The 26,594-nt window shown below is 39.0% G+C and overlaps 1 protein-coding gene across 5 annotated transcripts in view; it reads right to left on the bottom strand.

The window, feature by feature from the left end:
- Positions 1–258: 258 nt before the first annotated feature.
- ARHGAP18 (Rho GTPase activating protein 18) overlaps positions 259–26,594 on the bottom strand; it is a 194,820-nt gene continuing 168,484 nt past the window's right edge. For 4 of the 5 annotated variants that reach the window (XM_053904497.1, XM_053904499.1, XM_019438952.2 and 1 more), the window contains 6 exons: positions 24,696–24,778; positions 19,017–19,223; positions 18,087–18,227; positions 6,669–6,793; positions 2,983–3,044; positions 259–1,756 (listed from right to left, as the gene is read on the bottom strand). In XM_053904497.1, coding sequence (XP_053760472.1) covers positions 1,665–1,756; positions 2,983–3,044; positions 6,669–6,793; positions 18,087–18,227; positions 19,017–19,223; positions 24,696–24,778 — 710 coding nt within the window. In that variant the 3' untranslated portion in view covers positions 259–1,664. The remainder of the gene's footprint in view (positions 1,757–2,982; positions 3,045–6,668; positions 6,794–18,086; positions 18,228–19,016; positions 19,224–24,695; positions 24,779–26,594) is intronic. The other variant, XM_053904498.1, reaches the window with a different exon arrangement.

Here is a 26,594-nt window from a genome sequence, read left to right as displayed (position 1 = left end):
TTTTGAGAAATTAATATATACTGTCAAAATCAGAAACAGAATAAATATAACATGGTTTTAAAAAATCCCAAAGAACGCAAGTTTGCTCAAGGAAAAAAGGCAGGAAACCATTTTAGATCTTCCGCATGTCTTCCCACTTAAAAAATGACGCAGGAGAAAGAGGAGCGTAAAAGAAGTGGCTTTTAGCAAAAATAAAAATATAAACAACAATACAGCACATTCATAAACATACAGGATTAAAATAATGCCAAGAGAAGATAATTTAGAAAAATGCATTTAATTATAAAAATCTTTTAAATAAAAAAGCAATGGCACAAATCACCACAGTGTTATTGAAGTGATCAGATCCACAGGCTTATGTTCTTATAACAACATGCTAAAAATTTATGACTGTTCTCATTAACAGCATTTTCCCTCCTAATTGGAGTGACATCAAGAGCTTCTGAGAATGTGTAATTGTCCCTAAAATACTACTAAAAGTATCATAAACACAGTCTGTGCAACACTCATTTACATCACCTTTTATTTACTACACTCTAAACTCATAAAATATTGAACATCTCTCACTTCGTTCCTCTTATTTACAGTTCAGAGGCTCATCTATTGTCACAATATGGTTTGTGCACTAAAATCCCTGGGAATAGTACTTTCCACAGCATTTTTAATAAATTGATTATCTAAAGTGAGTACACAAACAAAAGCTTGTTCTTATGACTGTGTCATACTCAAAAAAAATAATTCTTCCTGCAGCCTTATTTATGAGTTAGAAAAATCCCTCTTTCAGTAGAATATATCCTCAACCATTACTGGATTATACTATCATGCATATTTATACTAATACGACAACAGGTAAAGCCAGCTAGAACTTCATAAATTTCAGTTAGAAGAATACAGCATACATGAGGTGATCTGGCTTTCACTGTTATCCATAATCCAGTTATTCGACATGGATAGATTTTAATCATTCTTAGTATATAAACATTGAATAGTTCAGTAATAATTGGCAGTTTCTGACAGGCTTATTTTCTTGATAGTGGATACGGTTCTGTGCACATACGTCAGATGAACTGAAAACCACGCAAATCACTTCATGTGATACAGCAGGAAGAAGTGGGATGTTATTGTTTGAACAAATGATTCAGAGAGCGGAATATTAACATGGGATAGTGACAGGAATCCTGTTGAAGTCCGTCTCTTTTAAGATGTATTGTCTTCACGACTTGCCAGATATCTGGTATTTGTGATCTTTTTGGTTAAAAAGCAAACCGGAGTTGAGGGAAGGCAGACAAGAGGAGGAGAAAAAGGAGAAAAGAGCACAGATTACTAGGTGTATGATTTTAGGAGAAAACAAGTGAGAGGGAGGACAGGATGGTTTCACATAAAACAAGTGGTCACATCTGGGCACCTTTCACACAGCAGAATGGTCTCCAAGCTAATTAACTCCCCTTCCTCTCACTCCAGAGATACTTGGGTGCCCATCATATTATTAATAATGAACATAATTCCAGCGGCAGCACAAATCTCTAACTTTTTAAGGCTTCAGAGTGTCATTATTCAGTAGTCGGGTACATTTGAACAAAGAGTCCTGCCATTTCTTTTATTTCCACTCTTGACCCAGCAAGTATACCAAGGAAATCCTCGTGGGTATTTGCAGCTTCAGTCTCCTATAATGGCTTTGACTTTATAACCCACTCTGCGTTGGGGTTGAGCTGATACAGGTCCTTCATGTAAGTGTCCTCATCAAGGCAGCGTTCTCCTAGCAAAGAGACTTTATTGTATCAGTTGAATACGGTACAGAAGCTGGGGTGCGATTTTAAACTTCTTCCTCATGGTTTAACTCTAAAATCTTAGACTTCAAAATATCACTCATCCTTTCCCATCTCCCATAATATTGTAAGACTTGGCCAAAATATTGAAAAAGTCAACACAGTAGACTTTCTCTAAAGGAAAGTTTTTCAAATTAATTTAGGAAGTTGAAAATACTTTGTGTGAGGGGCTTTGGTTCACCAAAAGCTTATTCACCGTTATTAAGAGTGGCAATAGTTTGCGATCTACCGAAGAAACAACACTTCATTCTCAATATCGAATAGTAAAGAGCAAGATTAAATATATAAATATTTAAATAATCCTTGCTAATAGAGTTAACAGTTCCAGGCTTCTGACAGAGTTGCTGTTTATTTAAATTTTAAGAGTGAGTCTCCATACTCCCACATTAAATTTTCAATATTGACCAACATTTTTACATCCCAGAAAAAAATTCCACAAAACTTCTTCAAATATTTTCAATTATTATTTTGAATTAAACACCATTTCATTTAGTATTTGTTAACAGTTTCACCTGTATCATTTTCAAGGGCTAAAATAAAGAGAAAATAAAAGGATATTTTACATCTTCATAGAGAGGAGTACAACCCACTGATAACTGAAAAGGAGCATGTAAAATATAAAGCACAGTCAAAATTAATCCACTTATTCTATTTTGATTTCTTAAATTACCAGCGTGTCTGTATTCGTATGTGTATATATCTGCGTATGTGCGTTTGTGCGTGTATTATTTAGTAGGCAATCAACAATGGCAAAAATAACTTGTGCTTTCACTAAAAATACCCAGGACTGAGCCATAACAAAAATGTAATCCTGGCTTTAAACAAGCACAGCTACTTCCTTTATTAAGATGTGATGTAAGCATATAAAAAGGAAAGAAGTTCTGAAAAACTTCATTATCATTCTAGAAGTTGCTACTATTTTAAGGGAATTTGTCCTTGCTGAGGTTCAACATTAGATGGGCATTTGCACAGAGAAGCTCAAATAGAGCCTGTAGAGAAGAGTCAGACCACTGAAAAAATCCACACTATTCATCAGCTATCTACAGTGCACTATATTTAACTTCTAATTTCTTTTTTTCCCCCAAAGATATAAATAAGAAGCATGGGCAACGTCGAATCCGCATATGCGATACAAAGAGAAACAAAATGTGCTTACCAATATTTCCTCCGATTTCATACAAAAAAACTTCCCCTTTCTTAAGAGTCTGGGCAATCCCACTATTAGGGACAAAACAAACTGATTAGTTGTATCATCAAACAGCTTGCAAGTAAATCACTTTAATGTGCTTGGGGAATTCTAGCTTGTGTGGAAAATTCATAACTTAGACACACTGTAATTATCTAACATTTGTATTTTCCCATCTGTTAAGTGTGTCAAGTAGGTAATAAAAATGTCACACCTGTAAATTAAAATAAACAAATGGACTCATACATCTGAAGACAAAATAATAAATCAGCATCTAAATTTGTAAAATTAAAAAGAAAGGGAACATAACAATTTAGCTACCAATACAATTATTAACATGATCAACTACTTTGCATGGGGGCCGAAAAAGTTCTCATCAAACCATAAAAAGAAATGTTTCCATCTTAGTTTTCACACTGCACTTATTCAACCAGTATTTGTCATGTGTTTGCTTTGCTGACAACTCCAACACTATGCAAGATGAATGTAAAGAATAGGGCAGGGTTCACAGCCCTCCCTGTGCTGGCCACTCAAGTACAGGACTCACATATACTCCAAGTAGAAGCAAATATTCATTATGAAGGCTTCACAAGTAAGAGATGCATTTACAGACTCATGCTCTTCAAAGAATAAACTCTTCCAGAACATCAGGTTCAAATAATAAAAGTTGGTAAGATTCAGTGGTTTTCAAAACTCTGTCTATGAATTACCGAAGAAGCCTGCTAAAAATTCAGACCTGGAGTTCTAGAAACTCTGGTGTTTGTACGCCTACAACAAGTCCAAGAATCTGCTTTTCAAATGCTCTCTAGTGGGCTGTGGTGCCTGGAAAGGTTTGTGAACCGCTCTTGCAAGGCCCCAAACACACACTCCCTGGAATTGCAGGGAAAAGCAGATCTGACTTTTACTGAAACCATTATGAAAACTACGGTACAGCAGAAGCTGTCCTAACCAACCATCCAATGACTCACCTTGGTTATCCAACTCCAACCACTCTGTTGTCTGTGACATGCTAGACACTTAGGGCTTCATACGCGCTCACATTTAAGACCCTAACCGAGAGACAACTCACTTTTTTTCGAAACTGGCATATGCTTGTTTTTAAAATTAAATAATTATTTACAATATGGTATGTAACCCAATACACTAGGAGTCTACTGAAAGAGTCATTATTTCTATGAAGACCAAGCTGAATGTTTTGGGAGACGTGATAAGAAAACCAAAAAACCAAAAACGAAAAACGAAAAACCAAAAACAACCTAGTCAGGCATTGCTACACTTTAAAGAAACCTCAACTGGATTTCCTGGTAAATCTAAGGTTTTGCATAATGCTAATCAACAAATCCATAATTAAAGAAAAGGCAACAGTCTTTATCAAGACTGGAGAGTAAATGTGAAATTTACTGTATATTTACGTCATTCATGTGTTGTTGTCTTGGCGGAGAAAGTAGGGGTGGAAAAAGAGGAGGAAGGTAAGGTTCCCAACTGCCCCTACACTGGTGGAATCCAGGTGGTACAAGAGGGGAATGTGGTGCAAGAGGAAATACATATAAACCCTTACTGAGAATTTCACTTGTATGACCCAAACAGACCGTGCTGTGTGCTTGACGGCCATTTTCCTAGTTCGTTATCACAGGACTGTAATTCGGGCCCTATTATGGTCTACTTTTACACATGAAAAACTTGAGACTTAAAAGAGATTACAAAACTAGCTTAAAATGAAACAGAAAAGTTGGCACTCGGATCCAGATCATCTCCCTCCAGTATCCCCAAGCATAAAGAAAGGAGCTGAGGAATGCTTGGGGGTTTGAGGGTGGACAATGGATAGAGAAGTTTACCAGACTTCCCTCTGAGTGCAGCAGGATGGCGAGAAGGGAGGAGGTAGAAAAATGGACCCCACTTGAGGGGGGGCAACAAATTATTATTTAATAAAAGCATCCCAACCGGAAACTCCAAATAGGCAGGGGACAACTGCCACAAATCCGGTGCCTTCTATAACAGTATGCCTACCACTATCATACTATACTTTAAATATTAAAGTCACAGTTCAATATATTGTGCAACTTCATAGTCATGTATTGCATCATCTGCAAGCACAGCAACAAAAGTACAGACTAAATTGAACACTTGGATCCTAAAAGTAATTGCTGTATAAATTAACTCTATCTAGCCTGAAAGAGCGGCTTCTGTCTGCAGTGTGGCCAGATCTCCAGGTACCCACTCCGGGAGAGGACGGGCAGAGGAAGGGGATTGATTTCATGAAGCAGACACCCCCTTTAGGGGGCAAAGACATCTGAAAAATTCCAACTGCTCCATGCCTTCATCCCCTAAAACTCCATCTACTCCCAGACTCTGCACCAATGGCCCCAGATCCGTGATGGTTTCTAGATCCTGGTGAGTATGGAGAGTGTCTCAAGGGAAACCTTTGGAGACGAAAACACACCTTCAGAATTCAGCACCATCACCTATGAAATGCGTGACCTCACAAAGTCTCGGTTTTCTTATCAGTGAAACAGAAGTAACATTCGTGCTTACTTCACAGTACTGTTGAGAGGGGAGTTTGTGCTGGCTTACCAAAAGCCCAGATATTACCAATAAGCCTCTCTTCTAGTTCATCACCATCTGTTACTGCACAGGCTCATCTCTTCTCCCAATTTATAAGCCCTGAGGGAAGATACTTTAAAATATATCTTTATACCTCTTCCAATATCTAGCAGAGGGCCCTAAACAGAGCCCAGACATATTGAATACGTGTGGTATTGCATTAACATTGGAGAGGTTTTGGCAGAAGACTTCACCGATGCCCTTGAATACTAGAATGCAGAGATGAAATTCTATGGAAGGCTAAAACAGAAAATTCATAAGCTGAGATGCCAGTATCCCGGATTTCCCTGAATTGTAAAAAAAAAAAAAAAAAAAAAAAATTAATTAATTTTCAGTGAGTGGAGATGAGGGGGACACGGAAAGCCCAATACACTTGTTAAACCTCCAAAAACTTAAAAAAGGGTATTGTAAAATGTTTCAGAGAGTGTATGCTCTAAAACCAGCAGAGGAGGACAATAGCTTTCAAAGGACTTCTCCTACCCCATCAGCCCCAGAACAAAGGAGGCTGGGTTGTCCCTAAAGGGAAGGCGTGCTCTATGTCCTGGAGACTCCAGAGCTCAAGGAACTGGTTATCCTCTCTCACTTCGTATACCTTGTTTTTTTTGTTTGTTTTGTTTTCTGTTTTTGAATTTAAGCATTTCTTTTTGTTACAGTTCCTAGAAAAAGTGGTATTTTTTTTATTTGTTTGTTTTAAACCCACTGTATCCTACTTAGTGATTTTCCTAATGGCTCACACACAGTAATTAACCTCCAGTCACCACATTCTGGAAAGAATATTGAGGGGTCTCACGTGCCAAGGCCACGGCAGGCACAGGCGCGCTCAGATATCCTGCCTGAGACGGCTCCCCTTGCGCATAAACTACCTCAAATGAACTCAAGTCATTCCAACGGTCTCGTTATCAAGTCTGTTCTTTTCTGCTGGGAAGATGAAATTTTGAAGCACTTCACATCACCCATAGTTGTTTTTTTTTTTTTCTTTTTTTAACAGGAGGGAGAGAAAGAGTGCGCGCGTGCGAGTTATATCGTGGAATGATTAAAACAAAACAGGCCTCTACCTTTCTTGGCTGAGAAACCTGGCAAGGACATCACTGGCTTTTAGTTCTTCAGTTAGCTGTATTGCCATGGAAACTTTCGAAAGATGGGGAGCTTGCACTCGAATCACTCCCTGAGGAATGTCAGCCTGCAAAGCAATAATGACACTGGAACAAAGCTGGCGGCAGCTGGAACATGTAACTCTGTACAATGCATTACATGGGAAGTGTGCTTTTAACTACTATGCATTTTACTTCACTACATAAAAACCTTAACTACTGTATAATGTAATTTGCTAAATTACATCAAACCTCAAATATCCTCTTAATGGTGATAGGGGAACTTTATAATGCCTATGCAGTAATGCTTAATTATTTTTAAAGATGTAAAGAATGACAGCAATAACCATTACTGCCATATTAAGTGCTGATTTCTGAGTATTATCTACTAGAGAGTGCTTCTTCATGCAGCAATTTATGAAATTGAATCAGAAAGAAGTTACTTTGTGTGCTATTGCAATGCATGCGTTTAAAAAAAAATCTTCCTGTGCATTGACACAATTTCACAGAAATGTTTGTTCCTGGGAGTATTTTTTTAAAAATGGCACACGCGTTCCTATACACTTGGATTGTGTCTGCTCCTCTCTTGGCTAGTAAGCTTCCACTGTGACCACACACTCTGAACTGATGATGACCAATTCTAATTCCTTTGCCTATAGATGTTAAGAACTGTATGTTTAGTGAGATAATGAAAGATTGTGAGGACTGTCATATCAAAGTATCAGCTATGACACCTGACATATTAGGCTTAATTAATTTCTAATGGTTCCACTACAATCAACAACAATTTATTATTTATAACTGTACGCCATGAACAGGCCTGACAACAAACAGCATGCATAAATTATGTTTAAAGATAACGCTTTAAATGTTACAAAACCTTGTTTCATTAAGCTAAAATTTACTGGGGCACCTGAGTGGCTTGGTCAATTGAGCACCTCATTTCAGCTTAGGTCATGATCTTGCAGTTCATGAGTTCAAACGCCACATTGGGCTCTCTGCTGTCAGCGCAGAGCCTGCTTTGGATCCCCTGTCCCCCTCTCTCTGCCCCTCCCTTGCTTGTGCTCTTTCAAAAATAAACAAACATTTAAAACAAAACACTAAAATTTCCTAAGTATTGATTACCAGGCACTGTGCTAGGTCTACTTACTTAGTAGATAAATAAGACACAAATCTTGTAGCAGACAGTATTTTCTGTGCTCACAAAATGATTTTGTTAAGGTACATGGTCTTGAATTGCTTCCCCCAACCCCCGCCAACATAAAGCATGGAAATACCACACATGGAATCAATGTGACTTCTTTTAAAGTTCAACAAAAATAACATGGCTTTAGAATCAGGCTACAACAAAATGTAGGCATCCCCCAAAAGATTTACACTTGCTTCGCGGTAACAAGTGAAATGTAGCACCAGAATAACAAAAGAAGCAATACTCCTAAGACCGAAAAAGGAGCGTGGGATTATGTAAGACCATGGCTTTGCTCCCCAAAGGGCTGCGAACACCTGTTACATCTGCGGAGACACCACAGGGGGCCTCATGCCAACCTGCGAAACCCTGCTGCCCTCACCTGACCACTCAGTGAGGGGCCACGGGAGCCCTCCCTCCCACAGAAGACAGTGCGTTCCAAGGCTGCCTACTCGCCAATCTGCTAGGAGAGGGACTGTGTTCCTAGTGTCCTTTAACTGGTCTTGCTGGGGAAATGTGCTCAGCCCCATCCTTGAAGGATGTCCCAATCCCAACCCACGCCCAGACCTCTCAACGGCTGCTTCTCTCCCATCCAGCCTCACCCCTTGGCTTGGTCTGTTGACTTCCAATTTCTGGGGCACATTTTTGGCCCGATAACTTCGTCTAGTTTCTGACCTCCACCTCACCCGTAGGACGCAAATCTAAGTTACCTTTTTCCTTGATTCTGTGACAATTTACTTTCACTTGTAACCTGTGGAAGATGAGCTGCTTCTTGCAATCGATGGGGCATTTAATGGGCTAGTGTGCCTTTTTTTTTTTTTCAAGGCAGATATTAAATCAGTGGTGTATCTTCTAACTCAGGGATTATGCTACATGCACTTTTGCCTTGGGTTTCATCTCTAGGCTGTATCCTGCTCTGGTCATTCACCTGCTGGCCTGGCCTTCCCTATTACCTCACAGGAGGCAGAAAACAAGAAGCTGACAGACAACATGAATGTTGGAGTGAAACTGTAATAGCAACAGTTGAAGCACAGAGTCTGTGTCCATAAAACCCTAATCCACCTTGTCCACTCAAGTGAGAAACACATACTGGCATTTTGGATTCCATTATTATGACGATGATGATGATGATGATGATGATGATGATGATGGGCCTTGAGTGGCAGGCTAGGGTTTGCAGATACCCAGATACTTTATGCTGATTTAGCAAAGTTAGGAAATCTGCTTGACTCATAATGTCAGATATCCTTACATACAGGTTTTCTATGACAAAAATAATAGTGACAAAAACTTCCCAGAATTACATCTTATCCAACCCTAAAATATCAAAAAGGCAGGCAAATCTGTGCTGATATTTAAACTGAAGTAAGATGATAATAATTAAGTTTTAATATATAGAAGGTCTACAAGGAATGAGTTATGAAAGCAAAAGGATCCAGAAAAATACATTGCCATTGAGAGTTCAGAGATATGACAAGGTCCCTCCATTGTCTGCCTTTCCCCCCACTATGGTCCCACTATGGGACCCACAATGGTCCTGTGGCACCATTCTATTGTTTGGATTAAAAAGGCCAATCAAATTGGCTACAAACACCCAGGCTTTCCTGTCTTCATGCATGTTTTACTCCTCTTCTGCAATATCTTCTGCTACCAATTTCTTAAGGCCCAACTCAAATATATCAAACTCCATAGAACCTTCCATGATCTACAGGGTCAAAAAGAATCTCCTCTTTCCACTGAAATTGTTTTGTAATGGAATTCTAATATATGACACCTGTGTTCTAGTTACACGCCACATACCTGAGTCACATCTGTATATCTGTAGCCAACTATCAAGTGTTTATTGATTAAATGAATCACTCAAAAACAGTTCTGAGAATGCTATGTTAACATTATAGCATTTCCCTAGAATAAAATAACATATACCAATGTGTATTGCCTTGATAGCAAAAAAAAAAAAAAAAAAAAGCATTTAGGAACATTTTCTTTAAAAAAAAAAAAAGTTGCCTCCATGTACCACATGGTATTTCCTCTATAGAGAAGAGACAGGAAGGGAAAGAGAGGAAGGAAGGAATTAAGTGTCATAAGGAATACTTCAGTCAGTTACTCCTGCAGGGAGTCACCAACATTTGCATGCATTTGCCTGAGGATTCCACCACTTTTCCCATAAGGCACCTCATGAAAAACTGAAGGCCTCGAATACTGTGGCTGTGGCCTACGCTTTCTACTTGAGTTCAGAGACCGTGCTTTAGAGAGTACAGCCAGGCTTCCTTATAAATCACAGCACTGGGGTCAGTGTGGTATTGGGGGGTCACACCCCAGAGCAGCACATCTGACACAGGAATCCAGCATCTCTCCCATAGAGTTAGGAAGGAAGAGAACCACGGACTAGCTTCTCAGGCACTTGAGAAGTCTCATGTGTAGGTGAAATGTTAGGTAATCTCCGTATTATGGCTTTGCCAGCAGATGGGGAGTGGCATGCATACAGACTCCTTATCACTGTGAAACTACACTTTCTCACACCTTTCCCTGAGTGAGCAGGGGATGAAGCTAGGCCAGTTTTGGATCAGCTTGAATGCTGCCCGAACTACCAACTCATTTCACATAGAAGTCGAGTATCAGTGCCTGGGAAAACCTTTCCATTGGGCCAACGATGGCACATAGCACCTTCCTAGGTTGATTGGCCACACTCCCTGATGACTACGGAAACTTCTAGCAGGGAAGGCATGTGTCCGTCTATGTGTATTTATGTGTGCTTGCATGAATGTGTAGGACAGAAACACTTCAGTGTTTGTTTCTATAGTAAGACATCCCATCCAAATTCTCACAACGATATACAGATTCAGAGTCCGACTCACTTTGAATCTGCCATGCCCTTCACCCTTGGAGAAAAAAAAAGTGTTTACTGGTAGATATAATGGTTAAACATGAAGAGTTTAGAAGTTGTTTCTGGAAACTTTTTCTTTTTTTCCAGATATCTTGACAAGTGTGGTCAAATGATATTTACTAAAGATGGTAAACAATAAATGATGCCAAAGCTCTAGTGTATGACAATTACTATTAAGCTCCAGAATCATGCTGTATCAAATACTCAAGCCATTAGTATACTAATTACATTGAGCTGCCAAGCTTTGAATAGACACAACATGCCTGATCATTAGAGCAAACAGTCTGTTCTTAACTTGAGCCATAATAACTGAATCTGTGAATAGTATAATCTTTGTAATTTTCCTGTTTCACATTTTTTGGTCTTAACAGCTGTGACTCTTTTTTTTTTTTTTTTAATGTATTTATTTTTGGTGTTCTGGTGAGCTGAAGTTATGTGATGTAGAGCAAGACCAAGGAAGAGCAGTATTTCACTAACACACCATTAAAATTTTGTCACAAAGGATTTTACAACTTACAAAATAATAATTTCTTATGCATGCAAAAACTGTTATAATGGAAAAAATTATCTCATATATGGTCCTCATATGTTTTATATATGGAACTAAAGTTTATTTTAAGGGGCGCCTGGGTGGCTCAGTCGGTTAGGCGGCCAACTTTGGCTCAGGTCATGATCTCGCGGTCCGTGGGTTCGAGCCCCGCATCGGGCTCTGTGCTGACAGCTCAGAGCCCGGAGCCTGTTTCAGATTCTGTGTCTCCCTCACTCTCTCTGGCCCTCCCCCATTCATGCTCTGTCTCTCTCTGTCTCAAAAATAAATAAACGTTAAAAAAAAATTAAAAAAAAAAAATAAATAAAGTTTATTTTAAAAAACATGATTTTATTATTTGGTTAAATAAAAAATGATTTCAATATTTCTTCATAACATGTTGATAAACACTGCATTGCTCTTAGTTTTATACCCTAGATTAGAAATTCAACGTCAAATCTTTAAAATGGATATTTCTTTTTTTTTTTTTTCTGCGTTAAAAACTAAGCAAAATGTAAAGCTGACATTTTAATGCTACAGAAAACCCTTTTATCTTCAAAGGGGCAAACTGGAAATACAGCTTTCTTAAGAAAAAGGCCAGATATAACACATATTTTAGAAAATTAAAGACATTTTAGCAAGGTATCTTAAACTAAAATGGCATATTCATCACCTTACTCTAACTGGAGGTAGAAATATGGAAGCCATTCTCTGCGATCTTGAACTGCCTCAGTCCTGATTATAATTGGGCCTTTATTATCCAAATGTTTAAACTTTATCCAACTCACAGATTCAGAGAACTGTAAAGAAGGATCTGAAATAACTTCCGAAGTAATAAGCATTTAATTTACAACAAAATTAAGTTCTGATATTTCTCTCTTCTAAAATAGTATTTTTTATGCACTATAAAATCAAAAAACATCTTAAAAAAACAAGATTTTGTGCTTCATATTGTAATTTGATTTTTCACATGGGTCCCCAAGTAGATCCAGACACTGTTTCCAGACCTGAAGCAAAGGCTTAAAACAATACCTGCAATGATGCTCTGGGTCAGAGCTGTTAAATGAAACCAGAAATGGAATTATAAACAGACTTGTGACCAAAGACAGGTGGCCCATGATACAAACAGCCCAGAATCTACATCACACTGCTGCCAACTCCAAGATTCTTCTGAAAAGAATGGCAGAAAGTGCAGCAACAGATTTCTTTTCCATGTCCGAGATCCTAAACATTAAAAGGTTACCAGATCATCTTGGACTTTTAGCAAGTCACGTAAGCTCTCTAAAACTTGAGTCCCTCAACTGTAACTTACGGGTGTGACACAAGATCATCCAGAGTTAACGCTGAAGTTAAACCACAGAAGGAACATTCCCTCTACCAATGAAGGGAGACGTGAGCAAGCTCAGCTTATTTCATGGAATCTCTTTCTCATAAACATGCAGCTTCTGTTTACTTTGAAAGGTGAGCTTGAATGACAGTAGAAAAAAATCATACAAATCTAAGTCCACAATGAACTTGAAACCTACACAATTCAGCAGTTCATAACAAGATGCTCATCAAAGCAAGCTGTCCTAGACCCTTATCAGGCAGAGATGCAATCTGAGATAATTATGAGTGAAATGATGGAATGCCTATGATTTCCTTAAAAAAACAAAAAGGAAAAGTGTGAGAGACAGGATGGAATGAGATTAGAAAAATAGGTTTGATCACTGGAGATGGGTTTATGGCTGTTTTCATGAACAGGTAAGAAAAATTCCATAACAAACAATTAAATATACGTTTACACACATATAAATACCAAATGGGGGAAAAAAATCACACTCACAGTGTTTGTACAATACATATGCCAAGGTCCTGCTCTGGGAGACTCTGATTCAGTGAGTCCAGGGAGTGACCCAGTCAGGTTTTGTAAAAAATGATACTACAAATGCTCTTATTACATACTTTGGATGAGATACTATTAATCTGGTCTTACCCTGCATTTTATAGAAGAAATTAAGACCCAGAGAGAGAAAATGATTTGTCATTAATGTCTCACTGCTGGCAGAAATAGAGCTATATCCTCAAGACACGAGTTCGAGAATGTGATGTGGTTGGTGCACGTGTGCATGCATTTGTGTGAGACATCAGTTGCAACTGCAAGTTGAAGCCTATCAGAAAGTGATGATTTTTAACGGCCTACAAAGTCAGAACTGACTTTTCAAATGCAAAACGCTCTGGACCTCCATCCAATGTTCACCATACTCGGCCTCTATCGCACTACTAACCACGCCCTTTTACCTACTTGACTCTTCCTCGTGGGACTTCTAAGATGCTATAATCTTAACTTTCTCTGGCTTCCTATCATTTCTTGGTTTCTTTTACCAGCTCCTCTTCCATGGCCCACCACTAAAATACTGGATCCTTTGGCTTTAACGGCAATCTCTCTGCTAATCCCAAAAGCACACCTCCAGCTCTGGCTGCCCTCTGAGCTTCCAGCCCATGTAGCCAAAGTACTGTCACACCGGCAAGTCAACTACAAATGTCAAAAACTGACTACCTCATCAAAAGTGTGCTCCTTTTGCTTAATGCTTTAACTCAGTGATATAATTACCCAAAGTAAAATCAGTTGAGTCTTTCTAGATTCCTCCTCATTCTACACTCCTCATATCCAATTAGTTTCTACATCTTGTGGGTCATTCTGGCTCACATTTAATACTTCCTTCCAATCCTTCTGCTGGGTGTTGGCACTGACCAGGAGGACTATTAAAAGCTATATATTAAACATATGTTAATAGTGGCTGTATAGGGGTGGCTGGGTGGCTTCATTGGTTAAGCCTCTGACTTTTGATCTCAGTTCAGGTCGTGGTTTCACAGTTCATGAGATTGAGGCCCACACTGGGCTCTGCCCTGACAGCACAGAGCCTGCTTGGGATTCTCTTTCTCCGTCTCTCTCTCTCTCTGCCCCTCCCCCACATGTGCTCCCTCTCTCTCAAAATAAATAAACTTAAAAAAATAAATAATGGCACTATTACATTTTCATTATATTACTACACATTAGCCCTAGACTAGGATATATATCCTTCTCAGAATTTTTCTGTGATATTAAAGAAATAGAGAATAAGAGTAAAGACACCCAGATTTAAGGATATATAGATTTGGATTCAAATTCCAGCCCTACCATTTCCTTTTTAGATAAGCTTAAGTCATTTAAGATCCCTGATCCTCACTTTGTCTGTAAAAAATGAGACAACTGCACCTCATACTTCAATGAAACTGCACCATGCCTGATCTCTGGCAAGCATTCAAAATTATGATACTACCCCTTAAAAATATGGCAATTTTCACGAATTTGTAACTTTTCTTCAACATATTATGGGTATCTTCTGATGTCATATATATACACTTGTATTTCCATGGTATTTCATTACACAGATATGCCATAACTCATGTAACCAATCATCTCTACCCTTGTGGATTACTTCTAATTCTCGTCAGTATACAGAATATGGCAGTGAACTTAAGCATAACTATTTACATGGTTATGTTATTATTCCCTTTAAATGAATTTCCGAATACAATGAAGAGCATGGTTTTCAGGCCTCTGCCACATGCTAACAGCTCTCCAGAGGAATTCTACCAATTTATGTACTCCTATCAGCAATGAAATTAGCTGGCATCTCTTGCCTAACCTCCTATTTTTCACTCACCTGACATCACAGCAACTATTTATCTTTACCTTAGAGAGAGAAAGTGCACATGAGTGGGGGGGAGAGGGGCAGAAGGAGAGGGACAGAGGGAGAGAGGGAGAGAGGGAGAGAGGGAGAGGGGGAGAGAGGGAGAGGGGGAGAGGGGGAGAGGGGGAGAGGGGGAGAGGGGGAGGGGAGGGGAGGGGAGGGGAGGGGGAGAGGGGGAGGGGAGGGGAGGGGAGGGGAGGGGAGGGGAGGGGGAGAGGGGGAGGGGAGGGGGAGAGGGGGAGGGGAGGGGAGGGGGAGAGGGGGAGGGGAGGGGAGGGGAGGGGAGGGAATCCTAAGGAGGCTCCATGCTCAGCACACAGCCTGACACGGGGCTCAATCCCATGACTCTGGGATCATGACCTGAGCTGAAATCAAGAGTCACGCTCAACCAACTGAGCCACCCAGGCACCCTTACAGCAACTATTTTAAAATTTACACATAATCATGTAACTCCTGTGGTCACAGCTTTCCTCAGAATAGAAGCAGGCTCCCCCTAGTGACGGATCCTGGCCTTCCTTCTGCCCCTGCTCTCCATGCACCTCACTGGCCAGTATGCCCTAACCTTCCCACTAAACACACACAAACATTCCTCCTTATTTATCTAATACACACCTTACACTCAACACACCCAGACTGAAAACTGATCCCCCATCAAGAGGACAATTCCAGCCTTCCAATTTCTCAAGCCAAAACCTTGCAGTCATCTTTTACTTCCTTTTCCTACAACTCTTATCATTTCAACTTGAAGAAATTCCAATGGATCTAACTTCAAAAAACACAGAATCTGACCACTTCCTCTCCAGGACTAATATCCTGGTCTCTCACTTGGATTAAGATGTGATCCTCTCCCCATCTCTGCTGACTCTCCTATAGTCTATTCTCAACACAATCATCCAAGGGAACATTTATTTTTTAGTTATTATTTTTAAAATAGATTTTTTCTTAATTTGGAAAAGAGAGGGAAAGTGTACAAGCAGGTGTGGGACAGAGGGAGGCAGAGGGAGACAGAGACGGAGACGGAGACGGAGACAGAGACAGAGACAGAGACAGAGACAGAGACAGAGACAGAGAGAGAATCTCAAGGAGGCTCCACACTCAAAACATAGCCCAACCCGGGGCTCAATCCTAGGACCCCAGGATCATGACCTGAGCCAAAATCAAAGGTTGGACGCTCAACTGACTGAGCCACCCATGCACCACCCCCACCAAGGGAACATTTTAAAACATAGATTTTCAAGCCTTTGCTCAAACCCTGCAATGACCCCATTTCACTCAGGATAAATTCAAATTCCTAAAGATGTAAACCACTTCCTTGGTACTAAGGAGGCATTTTATTAGAAGAACCACTGAATTTCTCAGAAAACAAAAACTCAGAAAGACTAACAGCTAATACATGATAAAACGAAGATTTAAATCCTAAGTCTTAAAATGACAATTGGCTTCTAACGAGTACAGAGATAATTCTCAGACCAACTCTCAACTAATTAACTCAACGTACAAACTAAAGAAATCCAAGTTAACACAAATCCTTTGTAAATAACAAAATCATGTAAACGTTTCATCTCCAAAACACAACTTTTAAATTTTTATCTAAAGATTTAGTTTTTTTTTTAAATATTTATGTTTGGGAAAGCACAAGCTTTAGAAGGGGCAGAGAGAAGGGGACAGAGGATCTGAAGCGGGTTCTGCACTGACAGTCTGACAGCAGTGAGTCCAGTGTGGGGCTCAAATTCACAAACTGCAAGATCATGACCTGAGCTGAAGTCGGATGCTCAACTGACTGAGCCACACAGGTGCCCCTAAAGATTATTTAAAAGGACAGCATAAATGCTTTCTTGGATATATAACATACCTCAGAGAATCACGTTATAACCACCTTACAAAAAAGACAGGGCTATGAAGTCACCTGAGTTAATATGAATAAGCAGAGCTACAAACCAAAATGATATTCACATATTTGTAATAGTGTTAGAGTAAATGTTCTCAATTAAACAAAAATGAAATGTCAAAAACCCTTTCTAATCTATAAGATCAAGCTTCCCCCCCCCCACAAAAAAAAAATTGAACAGTTTACAATTCCCCTTAATTAAATTTTATGTTCTTAAAGATATTTTAAAATTTGACCAAAAATACTTAATGCCAAAAATTGTTATTTCATAGTGGTGAGAGCTATAAATATAGAATATATATATACACATACATACATACATATATTTTTTCACAATTACTAGATCCCTAAGTAGGCCAAAGCCAAAAAAAAAAACCAAAGGCTGATAATTGCATTTCCACATTATTCCACAAGATGTCAGCATGTAACTGAGTAACCTCAGTGGTGGTGATGGTTGTGCAGGGTGTCTCCACCTTAAACAGAACAATAGAAACCCTTTCACATCATGATCTTAAGTTAGAGCTTTGATAACTCACTTCTCCAATGTGTTTTCATGTAGTATATTTTCTTATCTTAAACCCAATTCTTAATATATTCTTACAGCAGTTTATAAATGCTCGTATTTAGAAATTTCTTTTGTGAACATTTTAATTTTCTTCATTCCAACATAAATCTCACCAAATCCTTCCAGGGATCCATTTAAGAGCCTTTAAGTACTTACTGAAGTCCAGGAAGGATCCTGGTCATAACCAACCACTGGTCTGTTTGTTTGTCTGGGTTATTTTCCCCCATTTTACAGATGAGGAAATTGAAGACAAAAGATCAGTGATTCATAACAGGGACTCTTCCCTCAGTAGAGATTACACATTCAGTGGGCAACTGGAGTCTGCAGAGTCCTTTGTGTGGGTGGGTGGGTGTTGAGACATTCTCCTCTTGTTCTTTTCCTTTGTTTCCCATTAACAGCTCATACGCTGAGTCACCAACACCTGAGCAACTGTTAATACTGATCATTAGTAGAAACACAGTTGCCATTACTGAGGCCTTTACCTTCTAAGTAGTACAAGGCCCGGGAAGCATGTAGAAAGTCATACTACAGAAACATATGAAACACTTTTCTTGTATGATAAGTAAAAACAATACTGAAATCTGCATAAATACACATCTTCAAGTTTTTCTTACATCGTTTGTACTCTTATCTTGCTTTTCATATTTTTCTCGGTCATAAGCCATTTTCTTCAGCAGTTTCTTCATGGCTTTTTTATCTTTTTTATGATTTTCAGTATTTTGCTTTCTCACTTGGTTGACAATAAACTTGGGAATCTATGGAGAAATAAAATCAAGTTTGGGAAGGAGAAAGAAATGGCACAATTTTGAACTATGGAAATAATTATTTTTTAAATTTAGAGAGAAGTAAAGGTTTTGTCTATTTGATAAGACTATGCCATTTTACACTTACTCTTCATGAAATATGCAAAAATGCATCTCTTTCTCATTCACTATGAGGACACAGCATCCACATGATATAATTTACCTCCCATTGTGTAAGTAAGGTTCAGAAAGAGGCTTGGTAAAGTTCAAGGTCATAGTGGCTATCTTCTATGCCTCATATGCCAAAATTAGAGACTGCCTGACATGAGGTGACTGGCATTAAAGGCCACCACCTTGATGGTTGGTCCCTTTAGCGGCCACCTGTCAACAACCTAGCCCTTAGCTAACCTGCAGTCCCTTCTAATAACTAGCCAGCCTCACTTGTTAAAAGGGAAAGAAAAACTCACCAATAAATGCTGAGAGTTATCTAGCAATAATCTAGGAACAAATGATTCTCAGAAATTACAATAGCAAAAAGAAAATATTTTAGAAGTTACCAAATTGAAATAACGAACCAATCCTGGCATTTAAAAATGGAGATTCGGTAAGCGGACATTTTTTTTTTTAAATTTCAGTGTAGTTAACTTACAGTGTTCTATTAATTTCAGGCGTAGAGACGTTTTTTTAATTGCACTTGAAATCACCTCTGTTAGTTAGCTTTTTAAGGAAAATACAACCATAAAAAGTCTTTAGAATCTAGATATCATCACTCATTATCAGAACTTAAAGAGATATACTTACTGTCCACAGAAGTTTTTGATACTTAATCAATAAGTGCATGATATTAGCTGTCCCAGCTGCCATTACAAATTCTCGCTGTTCGCTGCACTTCAAACCCAGTGCGTGACACATGAAGAGATTTGGGGCCATGACCATTGCTACATTCATAGTTGTCATCTTATTTTTGTCTCTATTGTCTATAACTCTTTGGAGAAATTCAAGCAGGGCCTAAAACAGAAATAGCTCTTTTGAGATTTGTGTTCTCATGAAGATAAGAGATTAAAGCACTGTAGCATATGGGATTTTTACTTAGTTAAAAAATAACAAGTTGTGCATAACCACAGTCAACTAGCTACAGCCAATGGGCCTTGTCATCAACAGTTCCCCATTTGGGTAAGGAACTCCAGGATGGTCCGAGGTGGTGCTTTGTTTCTGCCAAGGGCTATGGCCCTGGGGAATGAGGCGGGCAGGACACACATCTGAACTAGGCAGCTGGGAGAGGAATGGAGGCAGATGTATCAGACCTAGAACCTACCAGAGCCGCGGAGCACTGAAAAGCAATTTAAAATATCATAGTAAGATGCACTTGCTTCAGGAAGAGCTTCGCTTTTATCTTTAGGAATTCAATATATATATGTATATATTCAATATATTCAATATATATATATTCAATATAATATATATTCAATATTATATATATTCAATATATATATTCAATCTATTCAATATATATATATGTATGTGTGTGTGTGTGTGTGTGTGTGTGTGTGTATATATATATATATATATATATATTCCCTTAGAATGGCTTTAAGGTACTCAATAGTTAGCTGACATGAAATCTAAAAAGAATGGAGACTGTCACATGGAAGAAGGGGGAATGGAGAGACAAAAAGAGAAGAGAGTTTTGAAAAACTGAATGTGTAAATAAAAAGGAACTTCTCACCCCAACGGGTTGGTGATGCCACCCACTTCCCACCTCTGTTGGCAACACTCCTGTGTCCTCTGAGCCTACCCTCCATAAAGGCCACAGGAGCTTACTTCACCCTCCTCCTTTCAGTTCTTCTTTTCCCTTTATCCTTGATTTCGGTCTCAAACAATCACAATAATAACTACACAAGTATTCAACGTTTTCTGAGTGAGGGAGAGGTTGCTTTAAGCACATCGCTGACATCACCTCACTTACTCCTTACTGGAGATAGAGGCTGTAATTATCCCCATTTTACAGATGAGCAAACAAAGTGTAAGAGAATGTAAGTAATGTGCTAGAGGTCATAGAGCTAGCCAATGCTGGAGAAGGTCCATTTGGCTTTCCTTTCGGGAGTCTTAAGTACTAAAAGACTCATGTTTTCGTATTTAGCTTGAAGTCCCTATCTGTAAAGGGTCAAATAAACTGTACCAAAGTGGAAAAAGAGTAACAATAAAACTCTGTTCATCTCTCACAGGATTTGGGCGGGGGGGGGGGGGGGGGGGAAGCCTGTGTTAACAGATGGATCTTAAATCAAGTAAAGCTGCTATATAGACCTCAAAATTTTGAAACAAACTAAAGGCACAGCCTCAATACCTAACAATAAGATTTATGTATCTAATTTCTGGTATAGTGCTCAGAAAGTTAAATTGTAATCCAAGCATAAGGCTACATAGAAACAATACCTTCTCAAATGAGAACAAAAGATTAATTGGTGAGGTTTGGGGAAAAAAATTTAATTTTGTTCCAGAGACCAGAATAATTATTCAGGTACCAGTGTATCTCTTTCTTTACAGAGCATAAATTATAGAGATTAGGTAATAAACCACTTTAATTGTAGCACACATATGCAATAAGATTATTCAAACTATTACTATTAGAATACTAGAATGCTGTGTTTCTGGGTATGTGGATATGAAATTAATAAAATGTTAGCCTCGCCTTTGTTGAAAGCACTTCATCTTCAGATATATTTTCTCTTTACCTGAAAGAGAACTGTCCTTTTTATTTTTTTTATTATTATTTTTTAAAGTTTATTTATTTTGAGAGAGACAGGGAGAAAGAGAGACAGCACTCAGCCACAGAAGAGAAGGAGCACAAGCAGGGGAGGGACAGAGAGAGAGAGGAAGAGGGAATCGCAAGTAGGCTCCGTGCTGAAACTCACCAATCGTGAGATCATGAGCTGAGCCAGTCACTTAACTGACTGAGCCACTCAGGCACCCCAAGAACCGCCCTTTTTAAAAAAGTATCTGTCACCAGTCTGGTATTACACAAGTATCACTGGACCTACTCCTTGAAAACCCAGCTTGAGCCCCAGCACAGTTAGCTATTAGCCATATGTGATTTTGGGGTAAACTTTTGCTCTCTCTGCCCTTTAAAGTCTTATTTGTAAAACTGGAATACGAATTCCCCAGCCTACCAGGAGTGGGTAAGACGATGTGTATAGTTAACTTCTTCAAACTAACTAAATGACTAAATAACTAAATAAACGCCAATGATTATATTAACATGGATGCCCTGTTGATAACATCAGTTTTCATTATTCCTCCAAAAGTAGTTATGATCAATGATTCAAATGAACAATAATTCAAGGCAAAAAAAAGCAGTTTGCCCAAAGACACCTCTTTAGGCTTAAAGTAGGACGTGGTGTTGGGACATAGTAATGCCTCCAAACCACTCCATGTGCTATAGTAACAGTCCACAAAGGTCATACACAGGATCCCATCTCTCTGAATGGCAACAGAAGGAGCAGCCCGAGGCTCATGAAAATTGGGGAAGTTTGCATTAAGCTTCTGGAAATTACCTTGTTATAGAGCTTTCCTTCACTTAGAACTAAATGTAAGTGGTTTATTTTCTTGTACATATAGCATATTTGTTTCAGTGTTTCTATTATTTGAATCTGTGTTTTAAACATTCATCAAGGTTAATTAAACTCTTAAATAAAGCTTAATTACTAAATTTACTGGGTTTGTTTTCATTTTCCAATTTTTTTTTTTAACATTTATTCATTTTTGAGAGACAGAGAGAACAGAGTGTGAGCTGGGGAGGTGGGGAGAGAGAGGGAGAGGGAGAGAGAGGGAGGGAGGGAGGGAGAGAGAGGGAGGGAGGGAGAGAGGGAGGGAGGGAGAGAGAGAGAGACAGACAGACAGACAGACACAGAATCTGAAGCAGGCTCCAGGCTCTGACCTGTCAGGACAGAGCCCGATGTGGGGCTCAAACTCACTAACCACGAGATCATGACCTGAGCCGAAGCTGGATTCTTAACTGACTGAGACACCCAGGTGCCCCTTCATTGTCCAACTTTTTATCCCCCAAAAAGTATTTCCCACCTTATTTACAAAACTGTACTCCCATAACCTTATATGCAAAAATTAAACATATTCTAAAATTTTAAAAAGAAAAATTTTTTTTCAAACAATTTTCAAGAGTGTGCCTGGGAGTCTAAAGGCGAATTCCAAACTTGAGTTGAAGACCAGCCTTGCCCGATAGCAACCATACCGGAATAAGTGTTTGCTCTCACAATGATTTGATCTCATTTGAATGCAGACATATTTTAAGTAAATCATTTCTTTTTTTTTAATTTTCCTGTTTATTTATTTTTGAAAGAGAGAGAGAGAGAGAAAGAGAGCAGCAGAGGGGCAGAGAGATGAAGGCACAGAATCCGAAGCAGGCTCCAGGCTCTGAGCACAGGGCTTGACACAGGGCTCAAAACCACAAACCATGAGATCATAACCTGGGCTGAAGTCAGATGCTTAACTGACTGAGCCACCCAGGTGCCCTAAATCACGTCTTTTCAATTCCTGCCTTATACTGGTCATTCACAGAGCCATCACAGACAGGTACCTCTATGTGAATAAGAAAAAAGCTGGGGTCAGTTTCTCTCTCTGGGCGGTTGAAGCCCTGTGTCAGGCCAAGGCCGATAAGCAGACTGGAACTCAGTCCCCACTCTGTCCTGAGCCAGATGTCCCCATCTCAGCAACAGTCTACCTGTACACGGCAAGCCTGGTCACACAATGCTTAAATGTAACCCTTACTGGAGTCGGCCCCTGTCTCCAAAACCCCACCCACTGCTGCCTTCTCAGTTATGCATGTAACAGTCAGTGAAGATTTTTTTCCCCAACTTAGTAAAGGGAGTAACTCTTTGGAAGCTCTCCTGTAGAAGAGGCAGGGTTTTTACCCCAGTAATCCTCATAAATTCTTCCATCCAGAAAAGTTGAGTATTAACATCCATGCCATGGGCATGAAAGAACTATCATTCACCTAGTTTCTGTTCAAGGAGTCTCAATGAGGTCCAGGAAAACTTCCAACATTTACTTACTGGTTTTGTTTTCTTGACATGAAATTTCTTGGCACGATTTTGTAACTTTAAGTAGAAAGAAATGTAGGAGGTAAAGGGGCACGGGTTCTACCCTCATCTACGTAAGTTTCTTTTTTTTAATAGATCTTATCCCCATTCTACTTTATTTTTTTTTAAGTTTATTTATTCTTGAGAGAGACAGAGAGAGAGACAGAGAGAGAGAGAGAGAGAGCGAGTGAGCAGGGGAGGGGCAGGGAGAAGGAGACAGAGAATCCCAAGCAGGCTCTGTACTGTGAATTCAGAACCTAACGCAGGGTTCCAACCCAAGAACCGTGAGATAAGACCCGAGCTGAAACCAAGAGTCAGACACTCAACCAACTAAGCCACCCAGGTGTCCCCTCCCCCCAAATTTTAAGACAATGGCAAAACGTGGGGTACATACTCTTTCTAAAATATTTTAAAAGTTTTCTTTCTTCTGTAAGTTTATAATTCAACCTTTACAAATGTTCTACAAAATTTTGCTGTTACAAAAATAAATCAATGTGGAACAATCCACTGATCATTATAAAAGCCCCTGATAATGTTTATAATAAATGGCATTAAATCACATAGACCAAATCAATTTGAAATGATGATGTAAATCAGAAATTCAGGGTTAAGTCCTTAGAGGAATAACTAGAATTGGTTTGAGTTGGTCTATCTTTTGGCTAACCAAACATTTCAAAATCATTATGACTTATTTCAAACTCTGTTGCTTAGAACCACAAACAATATAACATCTTTAGGCAACAGGTTATGCCTGATGAGTCTTACTTTCTTTTTAAACATTCATTTTTCAAATTACTGCACACTCGTTAAATAAAATTTGGAAAATGTAGAAAAATAAAAAGGAAAAACCCCAAGGCACCCATGTTTCTATTAAAAAAAAAAAAAATGAAACCTCACTCATTGGTTTTGTAGAAGGGTTAGAGCAAAAATTAAACACCTGATAATACTGTTAATATGACTAACCTACTAAATACATTAATAAAGAGTTAAAAACTTCCACCATCTATCCTTAAAAAATCGGTCTTTTCTTCATAGACTACTAGGAATGTTTCCATGAAAACATCACATTGTTTTGCCACAAATAATGAGAAATTACTTTGCTTAGTTCTGAGGGATATTAATTTTAATATTTGAGGTGGGGAGAGAGAGGGGGAGAAAGAGGGGAGAGAGATAGAGAGTGTGCCAGCGGGGCAGGGGCAGAGGGAGGGAAACACAGAATCTGAAGCAGGCTCCAGGCTCCAAACTGTCAGCACAGAGCCTAAAGCGGGACTCGAACTCACGAATGGAATCGTGAGATCATGACCTGAGCTAAAGTCGGACGCTTAGCCAACTGAGCCACCCAGGCGCCCAGTTCTGAGGGGTATTTAATGTAAATGAATCTGCTGACCTTCAGGGTGTCTCTGTTTGCATCAGGCAGGAGGATGACGAGAAGGTTCAAAGCCTGTAGTTGTTGCCTCTTGGTTGGAAGATCTGCAAACAGATTAAATAAATCTAAACTCTTTTCTTTACCCGACATTTTTTTTTACTTCCTTTTTTGCATTTTGTAAGAAAAAAGTTACTTGGCATAAACATCACTGTGAAATGTAAGACACAACAACTGAGCAGCGAGCATTCTTGAGAGTGTGTTTGAGAGAGATCAGGAGAAACAGCTGCTGCTTTAGAGTTTCCCTCTCCCTCGGAATGCTCACTTCCAACTGTGATCGTATGATGAGCGGCCTTATGTTTGCAGACATACAACAGCGCTTTGGAAATCATCTTAACTTCTGCGTGATAATCACTCCCCAACAAAGAGACACAGAAAGTGGGACCTTCCGTGGTAAGGTGTCAAGATGCATCTGTAACACTGAAGTTTGTTTCTTTACTGGTGAATGAACACATTACATGGGAAGAGTCCATCAATTCCAAAAGGAATATGAAAAACTGAGCCCGAAACACAGTTAAGTGGTCACCATACATCCATGGAGCGAATGAGAAAACCAATCAGCAATGACCGAGTTGAAGCAGTACCTTATTAGCATTGATATTTATCACTTTTTAGTAGCCCTTAACCCATGTAAGTAATACTCAGGGATATTTGGAGTCATTTTGGTATTTTGTTCCTCAGGAATAAATTTGTGCTTGAATCCATTTCCAAAGAATATATGCAAAATAGTATAACTTAACCATTACAAATATTTTAAACAGATGAGGATTTCGGTCATGTTTCCCCCTAGAATTTCTGAAGAAATGTTATGAAATGACACATGAGAATCATCTCAATATTATACACTTGAGGAATAGCCTGGAAAATAACAGAATTATTCAGCCATAAAATAAAAAGAACAATATCTTGCCACCTGTGACAACATGAGCAGACCTTTAGGACATTATATGAAGTAAAATACGACAAAGATAGATACCATATGATTTCACTTATAGGTGGAATCTTAGAAGAACAAACAAAACAAAAACAAAAAAATAAGCTCATAGATAGCAAGAACAATTGGTGCAAGCCAGAGGCAGGGGTGGTGAGGGGGCAAAACAGGTGAAGGGTGTCAGTAGGCACAAACTTGCGGTTATAAACTAGCTAAGCCCCTGCGATGTAATGTACAGCATGGCGACTACAGTTAATAACAATGTATTGCATATTTGAAAGTTGCTAAGAGAGTAGGTCTTAAAAGTTCTCCTCACAAGAAAAAAAAAATACTGTGACTATGCGTGGTGATGAATGTTAATCAGACTTACGGTAATGACCATTTTACAATATATACAAATACCAAACCATTGTGTTGTATCTAATGTTATAGGTCAATTATAGCTCAATTAAAAAAAAAAAGTTGGAATCCTCCCCTGAACAGGTCTGGTGGAGCTCACCATAATCATCAACAGTGGCCCCCGTTCACTCTCGAAAGTGTCCCAATTTGGAAGTTAAAGATATGGCCATTAGAACGTGGTGGTGGCTTCTTTCCTTTACGGATGGCCTCCAGGACTAAATGGAATAATTATGCCAGTACATAAACCTTAAAAGATCCCTGTATTCACTGGAAAAGAATCAAGAACTATTTGAGACGTTAATTTGGAGCTTGCCCAAGACCACGAAACAGCAAGATAGGAGGTGTTTGCAGCCCTCCATCAGGGAGGCAGCCAAATAATTTGTTCCATGTTTCTGCATGACAATTTCAGGACTTAATTTTTCAGGAAATAATCACAGACTCTGCCGCATCTCCCTGTGCTTTCATGATAACTGGTAATCCACAGCTTCTCCAGTAAGTGTTGCTTTTAACACTTGGCAAGAAAAAAAAAAAAT

The sequence above is a fragment of the Panthera pardus genome, unplaced genomic scaffold (genome assembly GCF_024362965.1).
Source record: "Panthera pardus isolate Hobbes unplaced genomic scaffold, ASM2436296v1 HiC_scaffold_17, whole genome shotgun sequence".
NCBI classification, from domain to species: Eukaryota; Metazoa; Chordata; class Mammalia; order Carnivora; family Felidae; genus Panthera; species Panthera pardus.
This window is presented reverse-complemented; position numbering and strand designations above follow the sequence as displayed.